Source organism: Antechinus flavipes, chromosome 4 (assembly GCF_016432865.1).
Source record: "Antechinus flavipes isolate AdamAnt ecotype Samford, QLD, Australia chromosome 4, AdamAnt_v2, whole genome shotgun sequence".
Taxonomy (NCBI): domain Eukaryota; kingdom Metazoa; phylum Chordata; class Mammalia; order Dasyuromorphia; family Dasyuridae; genus Antechinus; species Antechinus flavipes.
Window position 1 is genome coordinate 417,646,755 of NC_067401.1, and position 25,949 is coordinate 417,672,703.

General features: G+C 36.8%; 2 protein-coding genes across 3 annotated transcripts in view; both read left to right on the forward strand.

The window, feature by feature from the left end:
* The window catches only part of LOC127562861 (quinone oxidoreductase-like protein 2), a 41,701-nt gene extending 20,072 nt beyond the window's left edge, over nucleotides 1–21,629 (forward strand). Inside the window, exons 5-12 of one of the 2 annotated variants that reach the window (XM_051998889.1) lie at nucleotides 2,147–2,243; nucleotides 4,233–4,291; nucleotides 4,870–4,935; nucleotides 6,403–6,512; nucleotides 7,005–7,086; nucleotides 9,727–9,908; nucleotides 11,852–12,080; nucleotides 20,706–21,629. In XM_051998889.1, the coding sequence (XP_051854849.1) occupies nucleotides 2,147–2,243; nucleotides 4,233–4,291; nucleotides 4,870–4,935; nucleotides 6,403–6,512; nucleotides 7,005–7,086; nucleotides 9,727–9,908; nucleotides 11,852–12,080; nucleotides 20,706–20,825 (945 nt within the window). In that variant the 3' untranslated portion in view covers nucleotides 20,826–21,629. Of the gene's footprint in view, nucleotides 1–2,146; nucleotides 2,244–4,232; nucleotides 4,292–4,869; nucleotides 4,936–6,402; nucleotides 6,513–7,004; nucleotides 7,087–9,726; nucleotides 9,909–11,851; nucleotides 12,081–15,158; nucleotides 19,888–20,705 lie in introns of those variants that run through there. The other variant, XM_051998890.1, reaches the window with a different exon arrangement.
* Nucleotides 21,630–23,822: 2,193 nt separating this feature from the next.
* The window catches only part of SEC16B (SEC16 homolog B, endoplasmic reticulum export factor), a 76,497-nt gene continuing 74,370 nt past the window's right edge, over nucleotides 23,823–25,949 (forward strand). Inside the window, exon 1 of the mRNA XM_051998891.1 lies at nucleotides 23,823–24,480. The gene's annotated coding sequence lies outside the window, so the exon portion shown is untranslated. The remainder of the gene's footprint in view (nucleotides 24,481–25,949) is intronic.

Here is a 25,949-nt window from a genome sequence, read left to right on the forward strand (position 1 = left end):
CTCCTTCCCTCTCTCCCTCCATCCCTTCTTCCCTGCCTCTCTCCCTCCCTCCATCCCTTTTTCTTTCCCTCTCTCCCTTCCTCCTTTTTTCTTTCCTTCCCTCCCTCCTTCCTTCCCTCCATCCTTCCCTCCTCTTTTCCCTTCCCTCCTTCCTTCCTTCCTTCCCTTTTTTTTTTTTTTTTGATTCATCCTGGGCTAGAGAGTTACTGGAGACCCCTGCTTATGCTTCTCTTGATGCTGGGTTTGCCCTTTAAGTGAATTCACTGAAATACTTAACTATCACTTCATTTTCTGCATATATATATATAAAATAAAGAAGGAGGAGGAAAAGAAGGAAGAGAAAGAGAGAGAGAGAGAGAGAGAGAGAGAGAGAGAGAGAGAGAAAGAAAGAGAGAGAGAGAGGCGCAGAGACAGAGAGGCAGGCAGAGAAATGGAGCAGCTATCTTAAGCATAATAGCTGTTCCTTTAGAAAGAAAATAGAGCTTTTTTAAATGGGGAGAATAACACCTCTAGTATCTGCCTTTTATCATTGCTGTGCAGCTCAAACATATACAATTTTAAATTTCCAGCCTCTATATAAATGTCAGTTGTTATCATCATCATCATTTAATTCGGTTCTAGATATAGTTGTTCTTTCTTTTTCCTCCAATTTGCCATATCTCTTACTTTCAAGTTTTGTAAAATGTAAAGTGCTGTACAAATATAGGTTAACTATGCTGCTTATTTATATAGCACTTTCAGGCCTAGAAAGTACCTGTTGAATTATTATCATTCTCACTGTTATCTTGTTCTCATCTTTTTTGTTGAGGTTCAGACAGAAATGGTCCTCAGACTCTATACTGCTATTATTCTTATATATTCAATATTTTATAGATTATAGCAGAGGGAGAGAAAATGACTGCTTTGGGTAATTGGATGAATTTTAGGATATAAGCTCAGTTTCTAGAAAATCAGTGAATAGAGCCTAAATGGTATCTACCACTTCTCTTGCTAGGTCCCTTTGTCACTAATAGCACCTGTTTTACTAAGTTGAACTGATAGTATTTAGAAAACCTATTGGGTAGTACTCTAGTATGGTGGAAGGAAGTCTGAATTTGGAGTCAGAAGAGACCAATATTTGAATTCTTTTGCCTTTTTAAAAAAATAGTATTTTATTTTTTCCAATTACATGTAATGCAATTTTTCAATAGCATTTTATTTTTTCAAATGCATGTAAAATAGTTTTCAGCTTCATTTAATTTTTTAATAGTGTTTTATTTTTTCCTATTTCATTAAAGACAATTTTCAATATTCATATTTTGGAAGATTTTGAGTTCCAATTTTTTTCCCTCCCTCTTTCTCCTTCACCCTCCCCAAGATGGCAAGCAAGTTGATATAGATTATATATGTTTAGTCACAAAACTTATTCCTACTTTAATCATTAACATTCACTTTTTCTTTTGGGTTTCAAATTTTCTTCCTCTTTCCTTCCCTCCCCTTTCCCCAAAAGAGTAAGAAATTATATAGTTATATATGTGCAATCATGTAAAACATTTCCATATCAGCCATGTCATGAAAGAAAGAACAGATCAAAAGGAAACAAAAAACTATGAAAAAAATAAAATGAAAAATAGTATGCTTTGATCTTCATTAAGACTCTATTAATTGTTTCTCACAATATGGATAGCATTTGCCCTCATGCCCAAGTCCTTTGGAATTGTCTTGGATCACTGTATTTCTGAAAAGAGCTAAGTCAATCATAGTTGATCATTGCTCAATGTTGCTATTATTATGTACAAAGTTCTTCTGGTCCTGCTCATTTCACTTTGTGTCAGTTTATGTAAGTCTGTCTCAGTCTGGATATTTTAATAGCTGTGAGATCATAGGCAAGTAACTGTAACCTTTCTGAGCCTCAGTTTCCTTATCTACACGTTGGGGATAATAATATTTGTAATTCTTCCCTTATGAGGATCTTTCAAGGAAAGCCCTTTGCAAAACTGAAAGTGTGCTCTCTAAGGGTCCACTTTAACCATGGGAATTTGGAGAAATATGGTAGAGGGAGGACTAGAACAGAGGTTTCTTGATTTCCTGTTCTGTTTCTCTTCACTAAAGTGATTTGCTGCCTTTCTGTTGCACTATTTAGTTTAGTCTTGCTTTTTCTTTGCAGGTCAGAGTTGATGTTCATTTCTGTGGGGTTAACTTTGCAGACATCTTAACCTGTCGGGGGCAGTATCAAGAGAGTCCATCACTTCCCTTCACACCTGGTGAGTAAGAGACTAGTTTTGGAGTTACTGTGATGCTTCCAAGGAGGTAGCACAATTAGGAAATGCTGCATAATGAGTAGAGGAAGATCTCAGGGAGTGTTGAGATGAAGCCAGAATCCTAGCTTTTAATCGGTTATGATGATAAAGCATCCCTAGGTTGACATCTGTTCTGAAGACTGTGTACTCTCAAAGGAGAGACTTCATGCTACTGAAAAAACCACTGTTTGAAGTAGTAGAGTATCGCTAGTTTGGGGAGATACTTATATTTATGGCTAATACAATCATAGACTTCTAGAACCTGGAGGAGCTCTCTAGATCAGGTTGTAGTTAACAAGACTGGGGTCCTGAAAGATTTAGTTATTTGAAGATCATTTAGCTAGCTAGTGATAGCACTAAAAGTTTGGTGGATTTTATAATGAAGGAAGCTAGATTGCTCAGAGGATTGAGTGTTGGACTTATAATTAAGAAGAGCTGAGTTCAAATCTTAAGGTACTACAGAAATTATAAATGCTAGCTATTATTATTTTCACATGTAAAAATAGTGATTTTGAGGGAAGTACTAGCAGTTGGGGAGCATTAGGAAAGTCCCGGGAAAGCAATAAAATAGAGTAGAAAGAATCCTGCCTCTAAAGTTGGAGAATCCAGGTTTGAATCCCATGTCTGCTGCTTGCTGCTTGTGTGATCCTATTCAGGTCATGGAGTTTTCTTAGACCTCAGTTTTCTCATTTGCAAAATGAGAGGATTGTACCCCATGGCTTCTTAGGTCCTTTCTAGTACTAGATCTATGATGTTTTGATTATATTCAAGGTGGTTCTCTATCCCTCAAAGGAAACTAGGAATTCCCTCTTTATATATCATAAATATAAAATGGATGAATACAAATGTAGTTTGGGAAGAAGGCATGCCAAAGATAGTACCTGAGATGAATCTTAAAAGAAGTAGACTACAAGGTAGAGGAGGTAATAGATAAATAGATATTCAGGATTGTATTCTGCTTTTAATGCTAATACAAGCCCTAAGCCTTTGGTCTTATTATTCCAAAACTCTATTTGCTCAGTCAAAAAATGTATTCAAAACCCCAAAACTGAGTATTAAACTCAAAAAAAGATAATAAATGATGGTATTTTAAATTTTTACAAAGACTTTATATGGTCATATTAGTTTAAGTATTTGAAGGACAACCATGTGGCCCCAGTGGACAAATCTAAGAGCAATAGATGATGTTGCAAGGAGGTATATTTAAAGAAATAATTTCTTTTCTTTTTTGCTGAGGCAATTGGGGTTAGGTGACTTGCCCAGGATCACACAGCCAAGAAGTATTAAGTGAACTTAACTTGAACTTAGGTCCTTCTGACTTCAGGGCTGGTGCTCTATCCACTGCACCAATTAGCTACCCCAAAGGAAGAATTTCTTAACAATCAGTAGTATCCCAGGGTGGAATTGGCAGTATCAAGTGATAGTATTTCTTCCCATTGGGAGTGTTCAAGTAAAGATAGAATGATTTCCTGTCAGGAATGTTTTAGAAGAAATTCTTCTTCAGGCTGGACTAGAGGATATTTTTCAATTCTAAAATTTGTGATTTTGTGAGTAAAGTAGCTAAGGAATTCCAGGAGGGTGTCACAAAAACTTAAATCAGTTGCCACATACTTAGGATGTAATGGATTTTGGGTGCCCTATCTTTCCTTCTTCACTCTCAATTACAATGGTTCTAAAGAATTTTTAGCCTTGAGTCCTTGAACTTATTTTCCCCTCCCAATCCATGAGAAATGTATTTCAATATAATTGATTTCCTTTGTAATATTATATTATTTAATGCAATTGAAAACATCATTCTGAGAATGGATTCATATACTAGATTGTTTGAGAGGTCTATGAGGGAACATCTATGAGGAAGCATGATATATACACTTTTTTGTCTCCATAAAGCTGATTAGAAAGCTGATAAAGAAACATGATGGCATGAGACAAATGATCTTATTTTCCTTTTAGGATTAGAGCTTGCTGGACAAGTATTGGAAATTGGCGCAAATGTCAACACAGTAAAGGAGGTAAATCAGGAGATCTGAAAGACTTAAGGGATTAGTACATGTTATGGGGTGCATGGGAAATGTGTTGGTGTGATTAGGGACTTTTTTAAAGATCTCTTTACCGGCAGTCAATGAAGCCAAGAGGGATCAAAGATGCATATGTTTAGGACTGGAAAGGATTGAATCCAGTATCCTCATTTTACAGATGAGTCACAGAGTCACAATTTATGCTGGCTTTATACAGCTAATAGTTCAGATAGAATTCAAACCCACGAGGAAGGGGCAATACTTTGGTCTCTCAATAGTGAGAAGAATGTTTTTAATTCCATGTGTTTTGTGACAAGAATAATACCAACACTGTAATATATGTCACTTGAAAGTCTGTTAAATAACTTCTCTCTGCACTGTTGTATCCCATTTCCACCATTCTCTGCCCATACAATTCAGATTGCTTTCACAATTGGGTATTGGAATTTTGGTGGGAGCTATCTTACTTTGAATAGGTTACCAAGGGAATCAAGAGTCTCTTAGTGTTAAAGACAGAAGAGTTTTTCAGACCATAATTTGACTGTGATATTCATACTTCTCTTTCTTTACAGGGAGATCGTGTTATTAGTGTGAATAACTTTAGTACCATGGCTGAACAATGCATTGTTGATCAGAAGGTAGCTTTACTTATCGAAAAGAATTCTGAATGAATTCTCCTCTCCTTTTACTTTTCCCCTCCCTTCTTCTTTCCCCTTTTTTCTATCCCTCTTCCCTCTTTTGCTCTGTCCTTGTTCTTCTTTCACTTTTTTTCCTTCCCTTATTCCTTAATTCCCTCTTTGCCTCTTTCTTTCCTTTCTCTCCTCTTATTCTTCCTTCCCTCTTCCATTACTCACCTTTCTCTTCCCTCACCTTTTTTCTCTCCTTCCTTCCCCCCCCACTCCATTCTCACTCCTTCCTCTCTCCCTCTCTCTTTTCCCTTCTTTTCTATCATGAAATTCTTTCCTTTTATCTGTCACATTTTCCATTATTCCACATACCAGGTATGTGCTCACAGCCAGTGTGGGAGAGGGACTCTGAAGATCTTCCAATAGATTTTTTTTTTGCTTGTAAAGTGCCTTCTCTTAATTTTTCATGGAGATGCTGCCAACGATGATTTTCTAAGGGGAGAAGCAGAGCCATTCTACAAAGCTGTATTGGGAAGAATTGGCCAACAAACAAAAGAAATACAGTTCATTGACATGTTTCTTGTCCAAACTATCATTATTTGGTCCATTTCAGTAGCAAAACTGGTTTGGTGAATTGATCTGAATGTGATAGGTTTTCTCCCACATTAGAGTTTATGAAAGAAATGAAATCAAGTAGGCTTAAAGTCAATCATAGAATATACTATATCTAATTTCCTGTGATGTAGATCTTATTTGCAGTTGAAATTGCATTTGAGTTTTTTAACCCGGATCACTATAATTTCGTGTTTTTATGCGGCTAAACCAAAAGTCATTTGTTTTTCACTTAAAAGGAACATTTTTACAGAGTTTCCTTTCTTTGGTAAGTCAACTAATCAATAATAATAGTTCTTTACATGTTTTAGTTCATTTTATCCTCACAATAACTTTATGAGTACTGTGATAGTGTCTCCATTTTACTCATGAGGAAAGTGAGATAGAGAAGGGTTCACTGATTTGATGACTTGCTCATATTCCCACAGTCAATTAGGACAGGAAGCAGAATTTGAACCCAGGACTTGCCTAATTCCAAGTTTACTTTCTTCATAATACTGTATTTCCTTCCTGAATCAACAGCTATTTATGGAACATTTACTCAATGCAAGGCATTATGGGGGATATAAGAAACTGTAATCACAGGATGGCAGAACTGGAGCCAAAAAAGACCTTAAAGGACATTTAGTCCAACTCCTTTATTTCACAGATAAATAATTCAGTAAACCTTAGAGGCTCAGTTTCCTCATTTGTAAAATGAGAGAGCTACACAAGATGGTCTTTGAGGTTTTATCCTCCTCTCAATTGATATTTCTATGACCGCCTCATGGTCACACAGCTTGTAAGTGTTATTTGAACTCAGGTTTTTCTTCTCATCTTTGCTATTCTCTCTCTCTAAGTGAGAAATTCTAATTTCTTTGCTTGTAGAAACTGTGGCAGATTCCAGATGGAATCTCCTACCAAGAAGCTGCTGCCCTTCCTGTATGTTATGGCACTGCCATCTTAGCCCTGGAACAGCGGGCACAGACAAAGCCTGGGTAGGTGTTCTGAGCTGTCTCTGTGGTCAGAAAGTACTTTTACCATCTTGGGAGACAAATAGTGTTTTTCACTTCGTTCCCATTAGAAAACATTTTCAAGATATTAAGGGACTTGCCCAAGCTTATGAGGGAAGGGAATGAGTTTCAGACTTTAGTCTTTTAAATTCAAGGCCAGTGTTGTTTTTTCCCTTCCAAATAGACCTGTTTCTCTGCTGAAGAATAAGAAATTAGAGGTATGGACATCTTGTGTGTTCCTAGGGTCCCTCTTTCCTTAAATTTGACAGGTTGAAAAAAAGTCCAAGGGTAGCTCAAACCAAGCAAACTCTTATTTGCTAGGATGGAATCATAAAATGTTAGAAGTGGAAGAGATCCTAAGCTGGGTAACCTTCCCTTAAGAAAGGGAAAGAGACTCCAGAATATTTCAAAATCTGGAAAATTATAGTTTTAGGTGCTTGAGCCCTGGAATAACATTTTTTTTCCTTTCCAACATAGGGAAACTGTTTTGGTGACAGCAGCAGCTGGTGCCACAGGTCTTGCCTTGATAGATGTAGCATCAAAAATTCTCCAAGCCAAGGTATCTGCTATTATGTTCTGTTTTCCCCTGATACAGGGTATTTCTTTCAAATTGAGACTTCTTTTCAGAAATAAGTCAAGGGATTCATTTCAGTAGGAATCCCTTATACATATTTCAAGTCAATCTATAAATATTTATGAAGTTCCTACTACTTGCCAGCAATGTTCTAAGCACTAGGATAAAAAGACAAAAGACATTCCTTGTCCTCAAGGAAATTATGATCTAATTGGGGAGGGGGATGACATGCAGATAAGTATATACAAATAAAATGTAGACAGGAAAAAATGGGGATAATCAACAGAGGTAAGGTATTACCATTAAGGGGGTTTGGAAAAGTCTTTCTGTAAGGGGGTTTGGAAAAGTCTTTCTGTACAAGATGAATTTTTGTGGGGACTTGAAGGAAGCCAGGGAAGCCTGGAGGCAGAGATGGAGAGGAAGGGAAGCAGAATTTGAAACCAGGACTTTCTTAACTCCAAGTTTACTTTCTCCATAATACTATAATTCCTCCCTGAATCAATAGCTATTTATAGAATATTTACTCAATGCAAGGCATTATGGGGGATGTAAGAAACTGTAATCACAAGATCGCAGAATTGGAGCCAAAAAGGACCTTTAGTCCAATTCTTTTATTTCACAGATAAATAATTCAGTGAACCTCAGAGGCTCAGTTTCCTCATTTGTAAAATGAGAGCTACACAAGATAGTCTCTGAGGGAGACAGCCAGGGAAAGTGGCCATTTTTCAAGGAGGTAGATATCATTGGGTAGAAGAATATGTCTGAGTGAGGTATAAGAAGAATTGGAAAGGTGATTGGCAGAAGGGTGTGTGTTTGTGTATGATCAGGTTATGGAAGACTTTGAAGACCAAACATAGGATTTTATAATGATTTCTAAAAAATATAGGGAACCAGTTGAGTTTTTGAGGTTAGATCTAGGGCTACCATCTTGGACTGCTCCTTTGGTTACCTAGTATTGACTTGGGACACTGTTCTTTTATAGCATAAAATCTAGGATGCTGAAGGAACTACTAAAGTAGATATTCTTTTTTTTTAATTTGTTAAGGTGAAAAACTTTAACTCTGAAAATGTTCATGGTGGAAGAAGAAATTAAGGGGATCTGGCTTTTGAAATCTGCTTCTCAACTTTCTAGTTGCATGATCATGGCCCACTTACTGAACATATTTCACCTTTAATTTCCATATTTAAAAATGAGGGTAGTAATATCTGCCTTAGATCTTTGTTATGAAACTCAAATGAAATGAGGTACATGCAGTGTCTTTCAAACTTCAAAGTTTGAAACTTCAAAGTACTAAGTAAATGTCAGATATTATCAATTATAATATGAGATAAAGTTTTTTGTAGTTTTCTACGTAGGATTCAGTCAGCCCATAAGCATTTGCTAAGATTATTTTTCAAAGTTCTTACCATATGGTAGGCATTGTGCTAAACTCTAGAGATACAAAAAAAGGCAAAAACATGGTTTCTGTTCTCACAGAGCTCACACATTTTGATGGGGAGAAATGCACAAATGACTATGTACATATAATATAAATATGGTCTAAATGGGAGGTAATCTTAGAGGGTACCAATTAGCTGGGAAGGGAGAAAAACAAGGTAAAATCACATTTAATCTGAGTCTTAAAGGAAGCCCAAGAAATCACAAGGTAGAGATGAGGAAGGAGAACTTTCTAGGTGTGAAGGATAGCCAGAGAAAATGCTTAGAGTTGGGGGATGGCAGGACTAGCAAAAAAAAGCACAGAGTGCTGGAGAGGAGTAAAATGGAAGAAACCCAGAAAGATAGGAAAGGATAAAATGGTAAAAGGCTTCAAAAGGCAAATAGAGGTTTTTGTATTTGATCCAAAAGATAATAAAGAATCATTTTACAGATGAGGAAACAGGCAAATGGGAGTAAGTGACTTGCTCAGAGTTACATAGCTGCTAAGTGTCTGAGATTAAATTTGAACTCTTGTCCTCCTGGTCCCAGGCTGTTTGCCCTATATTGGGCCATGTCGGTGCCTGAAGCCAAATTATAAGATCACAGAATCTCAGAGTCAGAAAAGACTTCAGTGAGGAGGAATTCTTAACCCTCCCCCACTCTCACACACTGTAGATCCATCTAACAGAGACTATAGACTATCTTCTCAGGATAAAATATTAAAAAGAATTTTTAATAGACAGAAATGCTGAATTTCAGTTAGAGGTAAGTGGAAATGATGTCATTAAAAAAAAACAACAACCATTTTTGGATCCAAAGTTAAGAATTCCTTATTTGTTCTAGCCCATCATACCTGATCAAGAATTCCCTCTATGCCATATCTGACAAGTGATCTCCCAGTTTTGTTTGAAGGTCTCCCAGGAAGGGGACTCCCTCTTTCTCTGGAAGCCTATCCCACATGTTGAGGATGTTTTTCATCAAGCCTGAGCCTGTCTCCTTTTAATTTCCACCTATTGCTTTTAGTTTTGCCTTCTGTTACCAAGGAAAACAAGTCTAATTGCTAGCTCTTCAGCTAATTGCAATCATATTCCTCTTAAGTCATGTCACTCCTGAATTCTTCTTTCTTTCTCATGAAACCTGCCCAGTCTCACCAATTAATTTTTATAACGCATGATCTCAAAGCCTTGTTTCCTATTTTCCTCCTGAAGGTGATTGCAGCAGCTGGAAGCGATGAGAAGTGCCAACTGGCATTAAAGAGGGGAGCAAAGGCTGCTGTGAACTATAGCCAGGGCTATCTGAAGGAGGAACTGAAGAAGTTAACAGGTGGTCAGGGAGTCAACGTGGTCATCGATGGTGTGGGAGGTGACGTTTGCCTCACTGCCCTCCGCAGGTGCAGTAAAGTCACCCCTTGGAAGGACTTAAAATGGTGGCTCTGAACTCTAGGCTTGTCAATGGCTGGGCTAAAATTTCTGGTCCCCCCTTGGGAGGGTTTAGAATGGCATCTCTAAACTCAAGGCTTGTCAATGACTAGGCTAAAATTTCTGGTGACCATCTTCTGGCTCTGACTTTCTGCTTTGTCTGGTGCAGAAGTGTGCACCACTTGAATTCAACTTTGGACTCCAGGATCATTGCTCTATTCACTGTGCCACCTAGTTGGAAAAGGTAGAACTGCAACATAGAAGTAATTTGCTGAGAAAGTGATGTTTGTCAAATGATGCAAATGACATAGTGATTATGGATAAATCTGAGACAAGTGAGCTTGTAGGATGTATCCCTCAGGAGGAAAAACTCATAAAACCCATCCTTTAGAGGAAGTAGTGACTAGTATGGCCACTCCTACCTCTACATTTTTATTCATTCATTCATTCATTCATTCATGTATTCATTTATTCATCCATCCATCTATCTATCTATCATCTATCTATCTATCTATCTATCTATCTATCTATCTATCTATCTATCTATCTATCTATCTATATCTATCATCTCCTTTTTGCTGAGGCAATTGGGGTTAAATGACTTGCCCAGAGTCACACAGCTAGGAAGTTGTGGCTGAGGCAGGATTTGAACTCAGAAGCTTCTCTCCTCAGGACTTGTGCTCTATCCACTATATCATCTAGCTGCCCCTACATTTATTTTTAGTAAATAAAATATTCTAAAATGTCCTTGCGGAAACTATGACTTAAAGGATCCAACAATTAGTCAATCAATAAACATTTATCTAATACATAGCTCAGGGCAGCTAAATTGCACAGTGAACAGAGTGCCCAGCCTACAGTCAGGAAGACTCATCTTCCTGAGTTCAAATCTAGCCTCAGACACGTACAAGCTGTGTGACCCTGGGCAAATCACTTAATTCTGCTTGCCTCAATTTCCTTATGTGTAAAATGCATTGGAGAAGAAAATGGCAAACCACTCTAGTAAATCTGCCAAGAAAACAACAAATGGGGTCATGGAGAGTTGGACATAACCGAAAACAACAGAATGATGAATGAATAGAACTACTCTGCTAGCCACTGAAGAAAAAAATAAAAAAAGAAAGAAAAAAGACAAAAATATTTTTTATTATAAAAAATCCCATTTTTTGGGGAATGCCTATAGTTAAGCCATTTTTTCCCCTAAAGCAAATCTAACTTCAGTTTTGTATGTTTGGACTTTTTTGGATTTTTAAAAAACTTGGGATACACTTGTATAGGTAGGTATTTATAACAAAGAGAATTGAGAAAAGAAAGACTTTGTCCACCTAAAGACTCATTTGTCCTTCATCCTTAATGTCAAGTATATTAGTTTCTTTTTATTAGTAAACCAGTTTAAGAAAGTGAGAATTATCCTTTGTGTCCTGATCTTGGAGTCAGGAAGACTGAATTCAAATCCTACAACTGTATCATGCTGTAAGTCACTTTTCTAGGTCCTCACTTATAAACGTTGTGAGGATTGAATCAAATAATGTATGAAAGCCTTTTGCAAATCTTTAAATTCTAAATCAGTATCAGTTATTACTGTGGTCCAGAGCAGCTAGATCAGTGAAGAGAGTACTATGCTTGGAAGACCTGAGTTCAGATGCTGCCTCAGATACTTGCTAGTTGTATGACCCTGGACAAGTCACTTAACTCTGTTTGTCTCATTCCCCATCTGTAAAATGAGCCAGAGAAGGAAATGGAAAGACCACCCTAGAATCTTTGTCCTCAAAACCTTAATGGGACCACAAAATGCTGAACAGAACTGAAAGAACTGAACAACAAATTATTGTGATTTACGGGGATTTCTAGAAATAGGAAAGAGGCACTTTGCTTTTTTGTGTTAGAACATTATTTGTTATCTTTCCCCCCTTAGCCTGGCCTGGGAGGGCAGGATGGTGGTGATAGGCTTTACAGGAGGGTCAATTCTGTCTATCCCATCCAATCTCCTCCTGCTGAAGAACGTGTCGGCCATGGGCGTGTACTGGACCCGATATCAGAAAGAGAATTTCCCCGTCTTCTCAAGGTGCATGTCCTCAGCTCTTCAGTACTGTAAGGAAGGATCCATCAGACCCCACATTGGAGGAGTCTTTAAGCTGGAGGAGGTGAGATGCTACTAAAGGAAGGGAAGAATGGGGATTCCTCTTGGGAATGGCTAAATGGTCAGAAAGTTTACTGTGCCATTGAGTGTTGTGCTTTCAGTAAAAGTTCTAAATTCTCTTCTCTCTGTGTGTCTCTGTCTGTCTTCTCTCTCTGTCTCTGTCTCTCTTTGCCTCTCTCTCTCTCTCTCTCTCTCTCTCTCTCTCTCTCTCTCTCTTCTCTCTCTCTCTCTTTCTCTCTCTCTCTCTCTCTCTCTCTCTCTTTCTCTCTCTCTCTCTCTCTCTCTCTCTCTCTCTCTCTCTCTCTCTCTCTCTCTCTCTCCCTCTCTCCCCTTTAATATGGAAGGAAAAAAAGAACTCAGGCTAAACTAATGATACCCCATAGACTACTAGAGGGTAGGATTGTTGCCAGTATTCCAAGGTAGCCTAGTCAGAGAGACTAATGTCCTCCAAAGCCTTCAGCACCTAGGCATGAATACCCTGGAGTATGAGGAGGTAACTAAGCTCTAAAGGATAGATTAATTCTAACCTGGAAATTTCTCTCTGTCTTCCTGGGCCATGAAACAGGAGTAAAATAACTGTGTCTCAGAAAACATTTACCATGTAGAATCATAGATTTAGGGTTGTCAAGGACTTTAGAGATCCTATAGTCCAATCCTTCATTTTTATCAGTGAAGGCGCTGAGATCAATACCCATCAAGTTATCAGCCCAAGATCATACAAATACTAAATGTCTAAGAGAATTTGAATTCAGTCCCCTTGCCCAGCAAATTTTCTAATCTCTCTTGCTGCCTTTCTCCCTGGTGCTATTGCTGAGACTGTGCTATTCGACAAATAACCTGAAAAGCAAACACTGAGATCATTTCTTGAAATCAGTTGACCAGCATTAATTGTTTTCTATGTCCTAAGCTAATCTGGGGGCCAAAATACCAAGAATGAAACAATTCCTACTTCCACAGACCTTAAATTCTTATCAGTGGTCTGTTCCCCAAAGGATTATCCAGAGGAAAAGGGACTTTTGACCTTTGATTTAAAAAAAATCATTTAAAAAGTTCTGCTAGATGACATAAATTGGGAGCCTGTGAAATGAATGCTAAATCATGGTGGGTATCATGGGATAATATAATTCGATTAGTCACTGAAATTAATTTTGTTAGCAGTTAACTTCCTTTTTTCAGTCCCCCACAGTCCCATTTATGTGGCTTTAAGCTTCCTCCAAAGTGTAACTATGTGCATACATCTCTAATAAACTTGCAAATGTGAATCTGTTCTGCATATGCTATAGAGCATTTATTTTTTTGAATACTTGGCTGGCATTATTTAAAACCGCCTAAAACTCTTCTGGTGACTACAAGTTAACATTGTGTGTTACCAGTAGGGAATTATTCAAATGGAACTCATCTGGGCTCCCCAAGCTGGTTGAGTGAGCTTCCCTGCCCACGTGTTTCCCAGGGAGCCAGTTTTCTTCCTTTTTTCCCTCTCCTGTGGAGAGGTGCCTTTATCTATTTCTTTGGGGGAACCTGTCAACAAAGAAGATTTTGTTTATCTTCCCACAATTTTTTGGTTGCCTGTTGGCAGAAAAAAAATAAGGAGACCAGGATAGAACAAAGTATCAAAATATGTTTCTTTTTCTTTTCCCATTCCACTAACACTCACTTATATCCTGTCTGACTGTGGGTGAATCATTTAATTTATCTGAATCTCAGTTTCCCCATAAATAAAATGGGGTTACCCATACCTCTAATCTCTATCTCCTGGGACTGTTGCAAGGCTGAAATGGGGCAATTGGATGTAGAGAGGTTTGCAAACTTTGATGTACGATATTTTTAGAGAGTTATTATTCTTCTGTTACTATATTATTTTTATATTTTATTCATATAATGATATCTAGCATTAGTTTACTACTGAGAGATAAAGGTGATGGAGTGGATCCCCCAGATTAGGACCCAGATTATATAAAGTAGACATTCTTGAGCCTCTCACACACTTTTTATTTGGTTTGCTTTAGATAATTCACTTAATTTCTCCTTGCCCTGCAGTTGTTCTCTAAGATTAGGATTAAAATTCACCTCAGAAAGGGAGAAAAGTAATGTTGCTAAAAATCACTTGGGGTTTAGATAACTTTTCTAAATTGCACCAGCCTTTGGATCAGCCTGGATCCAGTTTGGTTATAGTAGAGGTGCCTAAGAGATGAAAGCCCCTTAAATACTGGGAGAGATCTTTGAAAAGTTTCCAAGCCCAGAAGGGCTAGTTTTAGATTTTTTTTTTGCATAGCAGCCTTCTTCTTCTTCCAAAGAAGCTCTAAAGAGGGGCAGTTTGTTGGCACAGCACATAGGGCACCAGCCTTGGATTCAGGAGTCAAAACAGATCCTTAACAATTGACACTTACTAGCTGAGTGAACTTGGACAAATCACAACCCCATTGCCTCAGAAACCCAAACAAAGAAGTTCTAACACTCAAGATGCATCACAATAAAGCATGGGTGGCATCCAAAACCTTTGCGTATCAGTCCTTATTAAATATCAAGTGAATCCATCATTTAAATGTATAGACTTAGGCAGAGAGGGCAGAAAGTGGTGGTATTGAGAGAAATTTTTTTTTAAAGGAAAATGTATCATATTGGATTACTTGCCATCTAGGGGAGGGGGTGGGATGAAGGAGGGGAAAATTTGGAACACAAAGTTTTGAAAGGGTCAATGTTGAAAAATTATCCATGCTCATGTTTTGAAATTAGAAAAGCTTTACTAAAATAATAAAATATAATAATAAAAATATAAAAATAAAAATAAAATAATAAAAACAAAATATTTTCTTATGAGTTTCTGACAAGTGGCAGGGATCCGCTATTTTAGTAGTTAGTGGAAAGAGTGATGGTTACCATTCTTGGCTCAGTTTCCTCAATCGTAAGATGAGGAGATTTGACTAGGTGATCTTAAAGGAATTTTCCTGCCACAACTATTTGGTGCAGAGATCCTATGCTGCCAGGTAAGTATAAGATGGAGCTCAATACTTTTGCCAATGGCAAAAAAAAGTCTGCATGTCTGTATACTTGCACGATATCTTGGTATCTTGTTTTCTTACAGATCAATGATGCCTTTGAACACGTGACCCAGCGTAAAACCACAGGCAAGGTCATCCTCTCTGTTAAATGAATCTGCTTGTGAAGGTTTGGATGTCAAAGTCTTTCTTGAGGCTCCTTAGGAATATGTTGTCTTCACCCTCCTGCAGTCTAGAGAGAATAAGAATGGGCAGCAAATGGGCTCTCACACTGTTGTGGTTTGTTTGTTTTTTTTTCCCTTGCACTGGACTCCCATATCTAGAAGGCACTTCTTCACCCCAGCCTTCTAAATACACAATGAATGTCATTTCCCAATCCTGTTCTCCCCACCTCTCCTTCCCCTACTTAGAGCTCTCTCTTTCTGGAAATCACCTAGTTTCACTTTCTATGTATACTTTTCATCTGCATTTGCTTCCCTGTTGGAGCCTTCCACTTAGAACAAAAGCTACTTGAGGGCAGGCTGTAATTTTAATTTTTGGAAAGTGTGCATAGATTTAGGAAGAATGCGCGCTTCCCCAGCGTCACATCACCTTGTGCAAAAGAGATGATTGAAGTAAGGGCATCTGGGCACATTGAGTAGTGTTCTGGTCATGGAGTCAAGAAGATTTATCTTTCTGATTCAAATCTGACCTCAGACACCTACCAGCTGGCAAGTCATTTACTCCTGCTTGCCTCACTCTTCCCATTTGTAAAATAAGCTGGAGAAGGAAACAAAAAAAAAATCCCAAAAAGGGTCATGAAGAGTTGTACACTATTGAGGAACAGGTGGGGCAGCTGGGCAATAGATTAATGGAAGACCTGAATTCAAGTTTAGATTCAGATACTTGTTAGTTGTGTGACTCTGGGCAAGTCATTTGACTTCTGTCTGCCTCAGTTTCCTGTGAAAAAAGAGGCATACATCTAGGGGAGGCAGTGGGGGGAAGGAGGGGAAAAATTGGAACAAAAAATTTGGCAATTGTCAATGCTGTAAAATTACCCATGCATATAACTTGTAAATAAAAAGCTATTAAAAAAAAAGAAAAAGAAAAAAGAGACATAATAATAGACATTACATCCTAGGACTTTTATGAAGATCAAATGAGATATCTATAAAGTATTTAGCATAGCTCCTGGAATACAATAGGCACTCAATGAATGTTTATTCCTATCACTTCCCCATGAACAATGGCAGAGTGACCTTAAATTTCTTTGTAGAGGGCTGGTTGATAGGGATGATAGGAACCAAGTCTTTTTGGATAAGTGCCCTATGGTGCCTTGGGCACAGTGTACCCAAAATTTCTCTTTAGGTAGAGATCAGATATTAGGTAGATCGGTATGGCTCTCTTGATACCTGCAAAGGATAATAAAAACCCACATCACCAGGATGACATCATGCTGTGTCACCTACTGAGTGAGATTTGAATTTCTTCCTTGCCCAAGTCTGAATTGAAAAAACTGTTAAAAGCTTTGCTGAAACAGGACTTGATTGGTTGATTTTTTTCATAAAAATATTTTTATGAAAGCAAAAAAATCTTTCTAGTTCTAGAATATCACTAAGCAGTAGGGGTTTCTTAATTGCCAAGTTAATGAGCAGAAGATTTGGTAAATTAAAATAAGGAAATAAACGTGCTTTGTAGTGTGACCACCCATTTTCTTTCTCCATGGGTCCTCTTCTTCTTTGTCCCCTTTCATGATCCAGCCAAAGCATTCTTACATGGCACCCTGTTTGCCTTCTCAAAACATATGACATGCAGTTTATGTTTAAAATAAAACAAATTAAAATTAACTTTATTTAGAGGATCTCATCATCCCCACTCAGATAGGAAGAACCATTCCAGATGTCAGAGGATCATCAGTTCTGCATTATAACATGCAGTTGGTAGATTTTCCAGGCTTAGCTTAGTCAGACTTCCTGACATATAGTAAGCACTTAATAAATTCTAGGTGAATGACTTTCTTTTTTTTTAAGTTTTTTTTTTTAATTTTCAAAACACACGTATAGATATTTTTCAGCATTTACTCTTGCAAAACCTCATGTTCCAATTTTTTTCTCCATCTCTTCCCTCCATCTCCTCCCCTTGATAGCAAGTAATCCAATATATGTTAAACAGGTGCAGTTCTTCTATATGTATTTACACAATTATCACAAGAAAAAATCAGATCAAAAAGGGAAAATGAGAAAGAAAACAAAAAGCAAGCAAACAACAAAAAAAGTGAAAATACTCTGTTGTGATCCACATTCAGTTCCTACAGTGCTCTCTCTAGAACTGGTCTGAATCACCTCGCTGTTGAAAAGACCCACTTCTATGGATTTCTCTGACAAAGAGACTTAACTGAGTTTCATTGGAGAAATGATGGACAGAAACAGCTACACCCAAAGAAGGAATACTGGGAAATGAATGTGAACTATTTGCATTTTTGATTTTCTTCCCGAGTTATTTTTACCTTCTGAATCCAATTCTCCCTGTGCAACAAGAGAACTGTTTGGTTCTGCAAATATGTATTGTATCTAGGATATACTGCAACATATTTAACATATATAGGACTGCTTGCCATCCTGGGGGGGGGGGGAGGAGGGAGGGAGGGGAAAAAACGAAACATAAGTGATTGCAAGGGATAATGTCGTGTAAAAATTATCCTGGCATGGATTCTGTCAATACAAAGTTATTATTAAATAAAATAAAATAAAAAAAAAAGAAAAGACCCACTTCTAGATGACTGACTGAAAGATGATCAGTTGGTATCTTAAATGATGAAAATATATAGCATCACTTCCTTAGGTCAAAGTGACAATAATTAAGGCTAGGTGAGTTTCTTTGCTTTTTGACAAGTATAGGCAAGAATCCCTAAGGAACTGTTTTCTGCTGTCCTCATGTTCCTGCTTCACTGGAGAGATTTGATTTGAAAGTATTTGACATATCTTCTCATCATAGATTTCCATTTGCACCATTAGGTAGCTAAGAAATCAATGAGGCTCCAAGAAACAGACTATATTCTAAAATTCCCAGGTTTACTTGATTTTCTCTTCAAGGTAGAGATCAATCCCACCCACATCCCTTCTTAGTTCAGTAATATTCAGCTAGCTGTCCACCCACAAAAACTTCCTTATCAAAATGAATGGAGGGTTTGGGCTGAGAAGTTTGCAGTGTGTATAAAGTGATGGGATAACTCTGCACAATCTGCTTGCTCTTCCTTTTTCTGTAACCTTTCCCATTTGAGCTATTCAGAGAACAGTGGGAACTTTGATATCTATCAGGTTGGAAAACATATAGGTACCTTCACTTAGTCAAAAGTTCCAATTAGCTGAGTTATTGCTTCTCTTGCTTTTTCTTCAAAAACTAAAATAGTGAATAAAAAGAGTGATTTTTAAAAAATCACCATTATTTGCAAAGGGATTTTGAGTTCGAAGTCTATTTATATTTAATTCTGGCAGAATCTGAGTAATATATTCTGTTTAGCCTCCAGCATTAGTGCATATTACCAGTGTTCAGATTTTAATTGGAGATATCAGAAATACTACTTTCTGGAGCTTTTTGGATGATAGGATGTCAAAGATAAAGATTTTTATTGTGTTTGTCTATTTTCTATTTGAAAAATGGTCAATTTATTTATACTTTTAATGAATCTAGTGGTTACATTTTAAAATAAATGCTTATTGTTGCTTTTTGGTATCTTTTTTTTTTTAAAGTTGCTATTACTTCTTTAGGCCATGCTCTCCCTTTACCTTCTCTTGTGTTAAAGAAGTATAATCTAGCAAAGAAAAAAAAGACACATTGTTGGTATCCAGTGATCCCTACTCTATCTTTCTACTAAGAGGAGAAAGGCATGCTTTATTATCAGTCTTCTGGAGGCCATTGGTCATTGCATTAATCTGAATTTTGATGTCTCTTAGTATTCTTTCTCTTTCTTTTCCTTTTCTGGCATGGGAACCCATGAAACACTGAAAAATGCAAAATGGCCTCAGTCCTGTGTGACTCCTTTCCACTTCAGTAATACCAATTTTAGAGTGGTTAGAAAAAGGGATAGAAGCTATTAAAAATCATACAAGAATAGTTTGGTAAATCTAGGACAGTTTTCTCTATTTTTATGAAATATGTTTTCAGCAAAGATTATTAAAAGTCAAATTATTTTTCTAGTATAATTCCAAAATTATTTCCAGAATGTTTGAACCAATTCACATTTCCATAAACAGTGCATTAGTATGCACATCTTCCCATAGTCCCCTCCAACACCAACTATTTCTGTCTTTTCTCATCTTTGCCAATATCCTGGGTGTGGGCTGAAACCTCAAGTTGTTTTAATTTGCATTTCTCTTATTGTTATTGCTTTGGAACATTTATGTATACGATTATTTATCATTTGATTTTCTTTTGAAATTGTCCATTCCTCTCCTTTGATCATTTACTGCAAGGACATAACTCTTGGTCATTTGTATTTTCTTATGTATTTTAAAATCAGACTTCTATAAGAGAGTTTTGTTGTAGTTTTTCTCCAATTGACAGTTTTATTCTGATTATATTGATTTTGTTCATGCGCAAGATTTAAATCTTATGTAATCGACATTTAAAAAATTTCTTGTGATCTTTATTTCTTATATTTATTATGTTTATATACCTTTTGCTATTATGTTTTGGAATAATAATATTTCTTTTCCTGATAAAACAATTTAAGGAGAGAAATCTATGGAGTTTTAAAAATCCAAACCATGTTGTTATATTTTATATAATGATCATCAAAGTTATTAAATGCCAATCTGTCCAAAATGCAAATCAAAATTAATGTGTGTTCTTTTTATGTGTGTCTGCGTATGCTAACATAAGAAGACGAAGAACCATTTTCAGTTATTTAGTTCTAGTTCTGTCAACTTGCTTTATGATTTTGGAAAAGTTTTTTTAAAATGAAGGGATTGGATCAGATGTCCTCGAAACTACCTTCTAACTTTAAAATCCGAATACAAGAAGACATGTAAGTTCTTGTAGTCATCACTAACATTAATTTGGGGGTGAGTAGATTTCATAAGGTTAAACAAAAGAGTACTTAGCATTTAGTGGACTAAAATTCAGCCCAAGAGGGATGGGAAGCTCTGTATACTTATGGGAAATAACATATTCATAAATAAGCAAATTACAAAATATCTATGTAGAAATATTAAAAAAAATCAAATCCCTTTCCTCCTTTTCTCCACCAATGGTCCTTTTATGGGAGTGACAACATGAGTTCAAAGAAAAATACATTTTAATAAATGGGAGAGCAAAATAAATGACAAGGAATATCCTCCTATATATAAACTACAATCACCATGGTTACCTCATCACTCTGGTGGCAATATAAAGAATTTAAGGAATATGTGGACAGGAATCATGTATGAGGTGAGTTTATACACGGGGAATATATGTAGCCAGGATAACACATTGGAAAGGGGAACACGTAGGGAGTTTGTTAATTTACCCTCCAAGAACAATTTCTGCAAGCAAAGCTCCTTTATTTTGGTCCTGTTGCCGGCTGTTCCCGCTGCGGAACTTTTGATCATTTACCTGCTCTGGAGATGTCATTGAGTTTCAGACTATTGAATTTCGATCTCGGTCTCCCACAGGTCCTCCGAGACTGTGTTGCTCTCTGCCGTCACCTGCCGGTCTTCTGTGTCTGCACAGGTTGTTGTTCTCTACAGGTCCTTTGTTGCTCTCTGCCGCCACCGCTTGGTTCATTTCCATGAATTGTTACCTTATTAGACTTTTACTCCCGTGATTCTTCCCCCATCTCCCCACCCTCAACTTTAGCTCTGTAGAAGAAATAAGAAGGGAAGGACATAAACCTAACATCTTTGGGAGAAGAAAGCATCTTGTGCGAGAGATGACGTCTCAGGGATTCTAAGATTGGAGATAAGATGGAAGAGCATTTTAGACATCAGGTGCCTGTGCAAAGCTGGGAGGTGAAATTCGGGACAGTAATAGTCTAGTTTGATTGGAATAAAGAATATCTGAAAAGAAGTAATACAAAATAAACTCAGAAAATTAAGTGGGAGTCAAATTGTGGATTTTTAAAAAACATATAATGTTTATTTTATTTTTCTTTTATACAAATCAAAAAATTTTAATATGTTTTTAAAAATTTTGAGTTCCAAATTCTCTCTTCCCCCTCTTCCTTCATTGAGAAGGCAAGCAATTTGTTATCAGTTACATGTGCATTCATGCAGAACATTTTGTGGAATGTTTTAACTGTTAAGCTATAGCATTTATATTTTATCCAGGGAGAAATAAGGAAACACTAAAGATTTTGAAGTAGGAAAATGCCATGGCCAGATCTATGTTTTAGGTATGTGAATTTAGCAGCCTAGTGGGAAGACAAAGAGTAGATAGTAGATGCAGGGAAACCAATTAGGAAGTTATTAAAATAGTCCAAGAACAAAATGATGAGTGCCTGAAGTAGAGTAATGTTTTGGTGAATGGTGAGAAGGGAAGGGGTATTAGAGATGTTGTGGAGATCTGGTGATAAGACTTAGTGACCAGGGAAGAGACAGTTATGAATTTCTCCTCAACAGAAACAGGTACATTTCAAGGTTGTGTGTGTGTGTGTGTGTGTGTGTGTGTGATGATTTCCATTTTGAACATGTTGAATTTGAGGTGCTTTTGGGAATCCAGGTTTTGATGTCTAGTAGGAAGTTGGCAAAGTAGGACTAGAATTCATATTAGAAAGTGGTTCCACCCTATACCAAAATGGATATATGATTTGGGTGTAAAGGATTATATTATAAGCAAATTAGGAGAACAAGGAATAGTTTGCCTATCAGATCTTTGGATAAGGGAGGAATTTATGGTCAAAGAATGTACAATGTACTCCTGGTTCTGCTTGCTTCACTAAGCATCAATTCATGTACATTGTACATAATAATAGCAAGATTGAATAATGATCAGCTATGAACGACATGGTTCTTTTCAGTGGCAATTCTGATAACTTTGAATGGAAAATGCTATCCACATCCAGAAAGAGAAATATGGACACTGAATGTAAATCGCCATAGGCTATGTTCCCTTTTTTTCTTTTTCTTTTTTTTCCTCTCATGGTTTTTCACTTTTGTTCTAATTTTTCTCTCCCAATATGGTTCATAAGGAAACATGTTTTTTTAAAAATGAATGTACATGTATAACCAGAAAAAAATTAAAAATAAAAGAAAGTGGTTTCAATATTAAAATTTGGGAATTGTTTGCATGAAGATCAATTTGATATTAGGCCACAGTGAGAGATATAGCATTGAGGACTAACGAAATAATAGTTATGCTTCCTGTTCTATCCTGGTCAGACCAATTGGAGTTTTGTATTCAGTTCTGGCTACTGCATTTTAAAATCATTGCTAAACAGAAGAGGGTCTAGGGGAAATAGCATGATAAAGAGTCTGAAGCTCATGACATCATAGAAATTAGTCTGAGAAATTAGATATGTTTGTCTTGAGGAGAATTTATAAAGAATGTTGTTGCTGTATTCATATATTTAAAGGGTTGCCACATGGAAGAAGTATGAGCTTTATTCTCTTTGGCTCTAAAGGGAAGGTTACAAGAAATGAATACTCAGAACTTTAACATTTGTTGAATTACACCGATAGAGAGAAACATGAGGTGCTTCTTACAGAACAGTATTGTGGACATGTTCTTAGAAAGACCTTCTGATAGCGACTAGCTAGATGACCCCAAGAAAGTCATTTACATGTCATAAAATAAGAGAAGATATTGCTTGAATCAATCAACTGATCAATCATTCAGTCATCTCTATTCCAATTAACTGAATAGTTTATGTCCTGATATCTTAGTCTACTGTATCAGCTATAAAATGTTTATTAAGACCATGTGTCAGTGCTAAGAAGTAGGAATACAAAGAAAGGCAAATGACAGTTTGAACTCTCAATAATCTCCCAATTCGGTTGGAGAGTCAGCCCACAAATGATTTTGTACAAATAAGATATATATATGTGTATATATACATTTTATATATTTATAAATTAAAGGAGATCAAGAAACACTTTAGTGGAATTTTAGCTGGGATAATAAGGAAGTCAAGGAAGTCAGACATTAATGATGAGGAGGAAGAAAGCTTCAGGAATGGAGGATAGATGGGCAATGTTATTAATAGTACTTGGAATGTGGAGATGGAATATATTCTTTAAGGAATAGTAAGGAGCCAGTGATTCTGGATCAAACGGTATATGCAGAGATATAAGGTATAAAAAAAACTGGAAAATGTTTTCTGTTTCTAAAAGTTCAGTAACTTTGGTTTATCTTAGTGATATATTAATAATCATTTTTTTGGGGGGGGAGCATATCAGTTAAAGATTAGATGCCCCTATCAAAGGATAAATTGTAGCCACACCCTAAAACCTGACCTTCTAGTATGTGTATATGGTTTGGGAGACTGAACCCTGCCATAATCTTTGCACTACAACAATCTGTAAAGTAAAATAACACTTGATAAAGATAGTATTTTAAAAATCCTTTGCAAATTATATAGCACTAAAAGTGCTATATAAATGCTTATTATATTATATTATATATTATTATTATTATTACATTTCATATTAGGGTGTTTGTGAAGATCATATGAGATAATATAGTATAAAATTATTCAAAAATGTTAAATCTATCTATCTATTTACCATTTATTATTAAGAGAAGGCTTAGGGAAGCATTTTTGTTTAACTCACTATGTTACTTAAGCTCAAGAACTTTTTGAAATTTCCTATCTGGAATTCTGGAAGGAAGAAAGTTTGATCAAGGACAATAAATATTTTCTCCATTAAAAAAAAAGATACATAAAATAAAAAAAATTCCTTGATAAAATACTATAATTCATTTCAGGAGGCAAATAGTTAAGACATATTTCATAGAATCATAGAATTTATCATGTTTTCATCTGGGTAATATTACCCACAAAAGGGCAGGAATAGCCCCTAATGTGTCCTTATTTATCAAATACATTCACAGGTAGAAATATAAAATAGAATTTGCTCCCTTGTCAGGTTTTAGCCAGTTGCCTTCTTTTGGCTCAAAAATTCATGACGGGGGAGCTTGAACTTTCAGTCTCTGAAAGAAGAAGAAGAAAAAAAGCCTGTGACCTTCTTTGTTCAGACCTTCTCAATATGGTGAAGGGAACCACCCTTCCAGGCTCCGTTTCCACATGCTAACCGGTCCCATCAGAAAATGGCATCCACAGCAGAAAGGTTCCTGCCAGCTGACGTGGCAACTGACCATCCCTGCCAGCTGTGAGTCATACTAGCAGAGGCTGTGAGCATGGGGTGTAGCAGCTGCAGAGACAGCAGGCATGGGAACAGCAGCAGCAGCAACGGCAGCAACAGCTGCATCTTCTCTTTAGGTGCAGAAGATGTAAGTATTTCTTTTTTCATCATTAACTACGAAACTACAGGGAGCAAAAGTGGGGACATGGCGTGAACGGGAGATCTTTCCCCAGATACATTGGAAAGGCTTAACTTGCTCTGAACCACAACCCAGGAGAGAGGGATGGAGCAATGAGACTTTGCAAGGAAGCTAGAATACACAAATGGGTTTGTTCCAAAAACTAGTTGGAAGGGTAGTTAATTGCAGATGTCAGTTGATGCTGCTTCATTCAAAGTGGCTTGGAGGGCCTTTCTGCGGGCGGGATAAAAATGTTCCTAGCCCGTTGGTCTGTGGGATTGATGATTTCATCCTTCCATTCACCATTTCTAGCAGGCTGATCACAGAAAGTTGAGAGGACATTGACCAAAGTTGCACTGTATGGGAAAGAGCCGTTTAAATATTTCAGGAAGGCTTCTAAAGTTAGTTAAGAGACAGTTTAGAGGCCGGGTGGAAACTTGGAGCCTTAACCTATAGGTCTGATAACTATAATGCTATCAACAAGTGACAGATTAAGCTCTGGGAACTCTGCCCCCTTACGCTTATTCTCACCCCTACCTCCATTCCCTGGGAGCCGATGGCTGTTTTACACCAGCCATTGTTGTTCCGGTCCCCTTCTTAACTTCTCTGATAAGAAATCCCAAATGTCCTAATTTTTCAAAGTAGTGAGGGGAGGCCAGCCATTGCCCCTGAAATATGCACAATCTGGGGTTAAGGGTTCATTTTTTAGAGCTCACCAAGTCATAATTTGTCATAATTCTGTAGGAAGGAGTTGAAGTGTGATTATCTCATTTTGCAGATCACAAAATATTAACACTGTAAAGGATCTTAGAAGTTTTGGGAAATATGTTGAATTTGGAATCCTGCTACATACCTTCTGAGTTGTGACCTCAGGCTATTTCTCTTCTCAGTGTTCACATTTCTAAAATGAGGGAATTGGGCTAAATGATTTTTCTTTTCTTTTCTTTTCTTTTCTTTTTTTTTTTTTTTTTTTTGTGGTACTGAATTATTTTTTTAATTAAAGTTTTTTATTTTCCAAACATATGGATGGATAATTTTTCAACATTGACCCTTGTATAGTCTTGTGTTACAAAATTTCCCCTCCTTTCCCCCATTCCCTCCCCTAGATGGCAAACAATCCAATATATGTTATACATGTTAAAATATATGTTAAATCCAATATATGTAAACATACTAAATGACCTTTTCACCTCTAAACTTAGGAGACGCAGTTGTGCCATAGGGTGAATAATAGATTTGTACTCAAATGATTTGGCTTGAAAACCTATTCTGTCCCTATAATATTTTATGAAGCTCACCTGAGATAGTATGTGGAAAGCATACATGGTAGATACTTAATCAGGGTGTTTATCAATTTACTGACTAAAGCACTTTGAAAATCTAAGAATACTCTATGTATGAGCTACTGACAGAATTGTGTTCTTGATGGGGAAACTGAG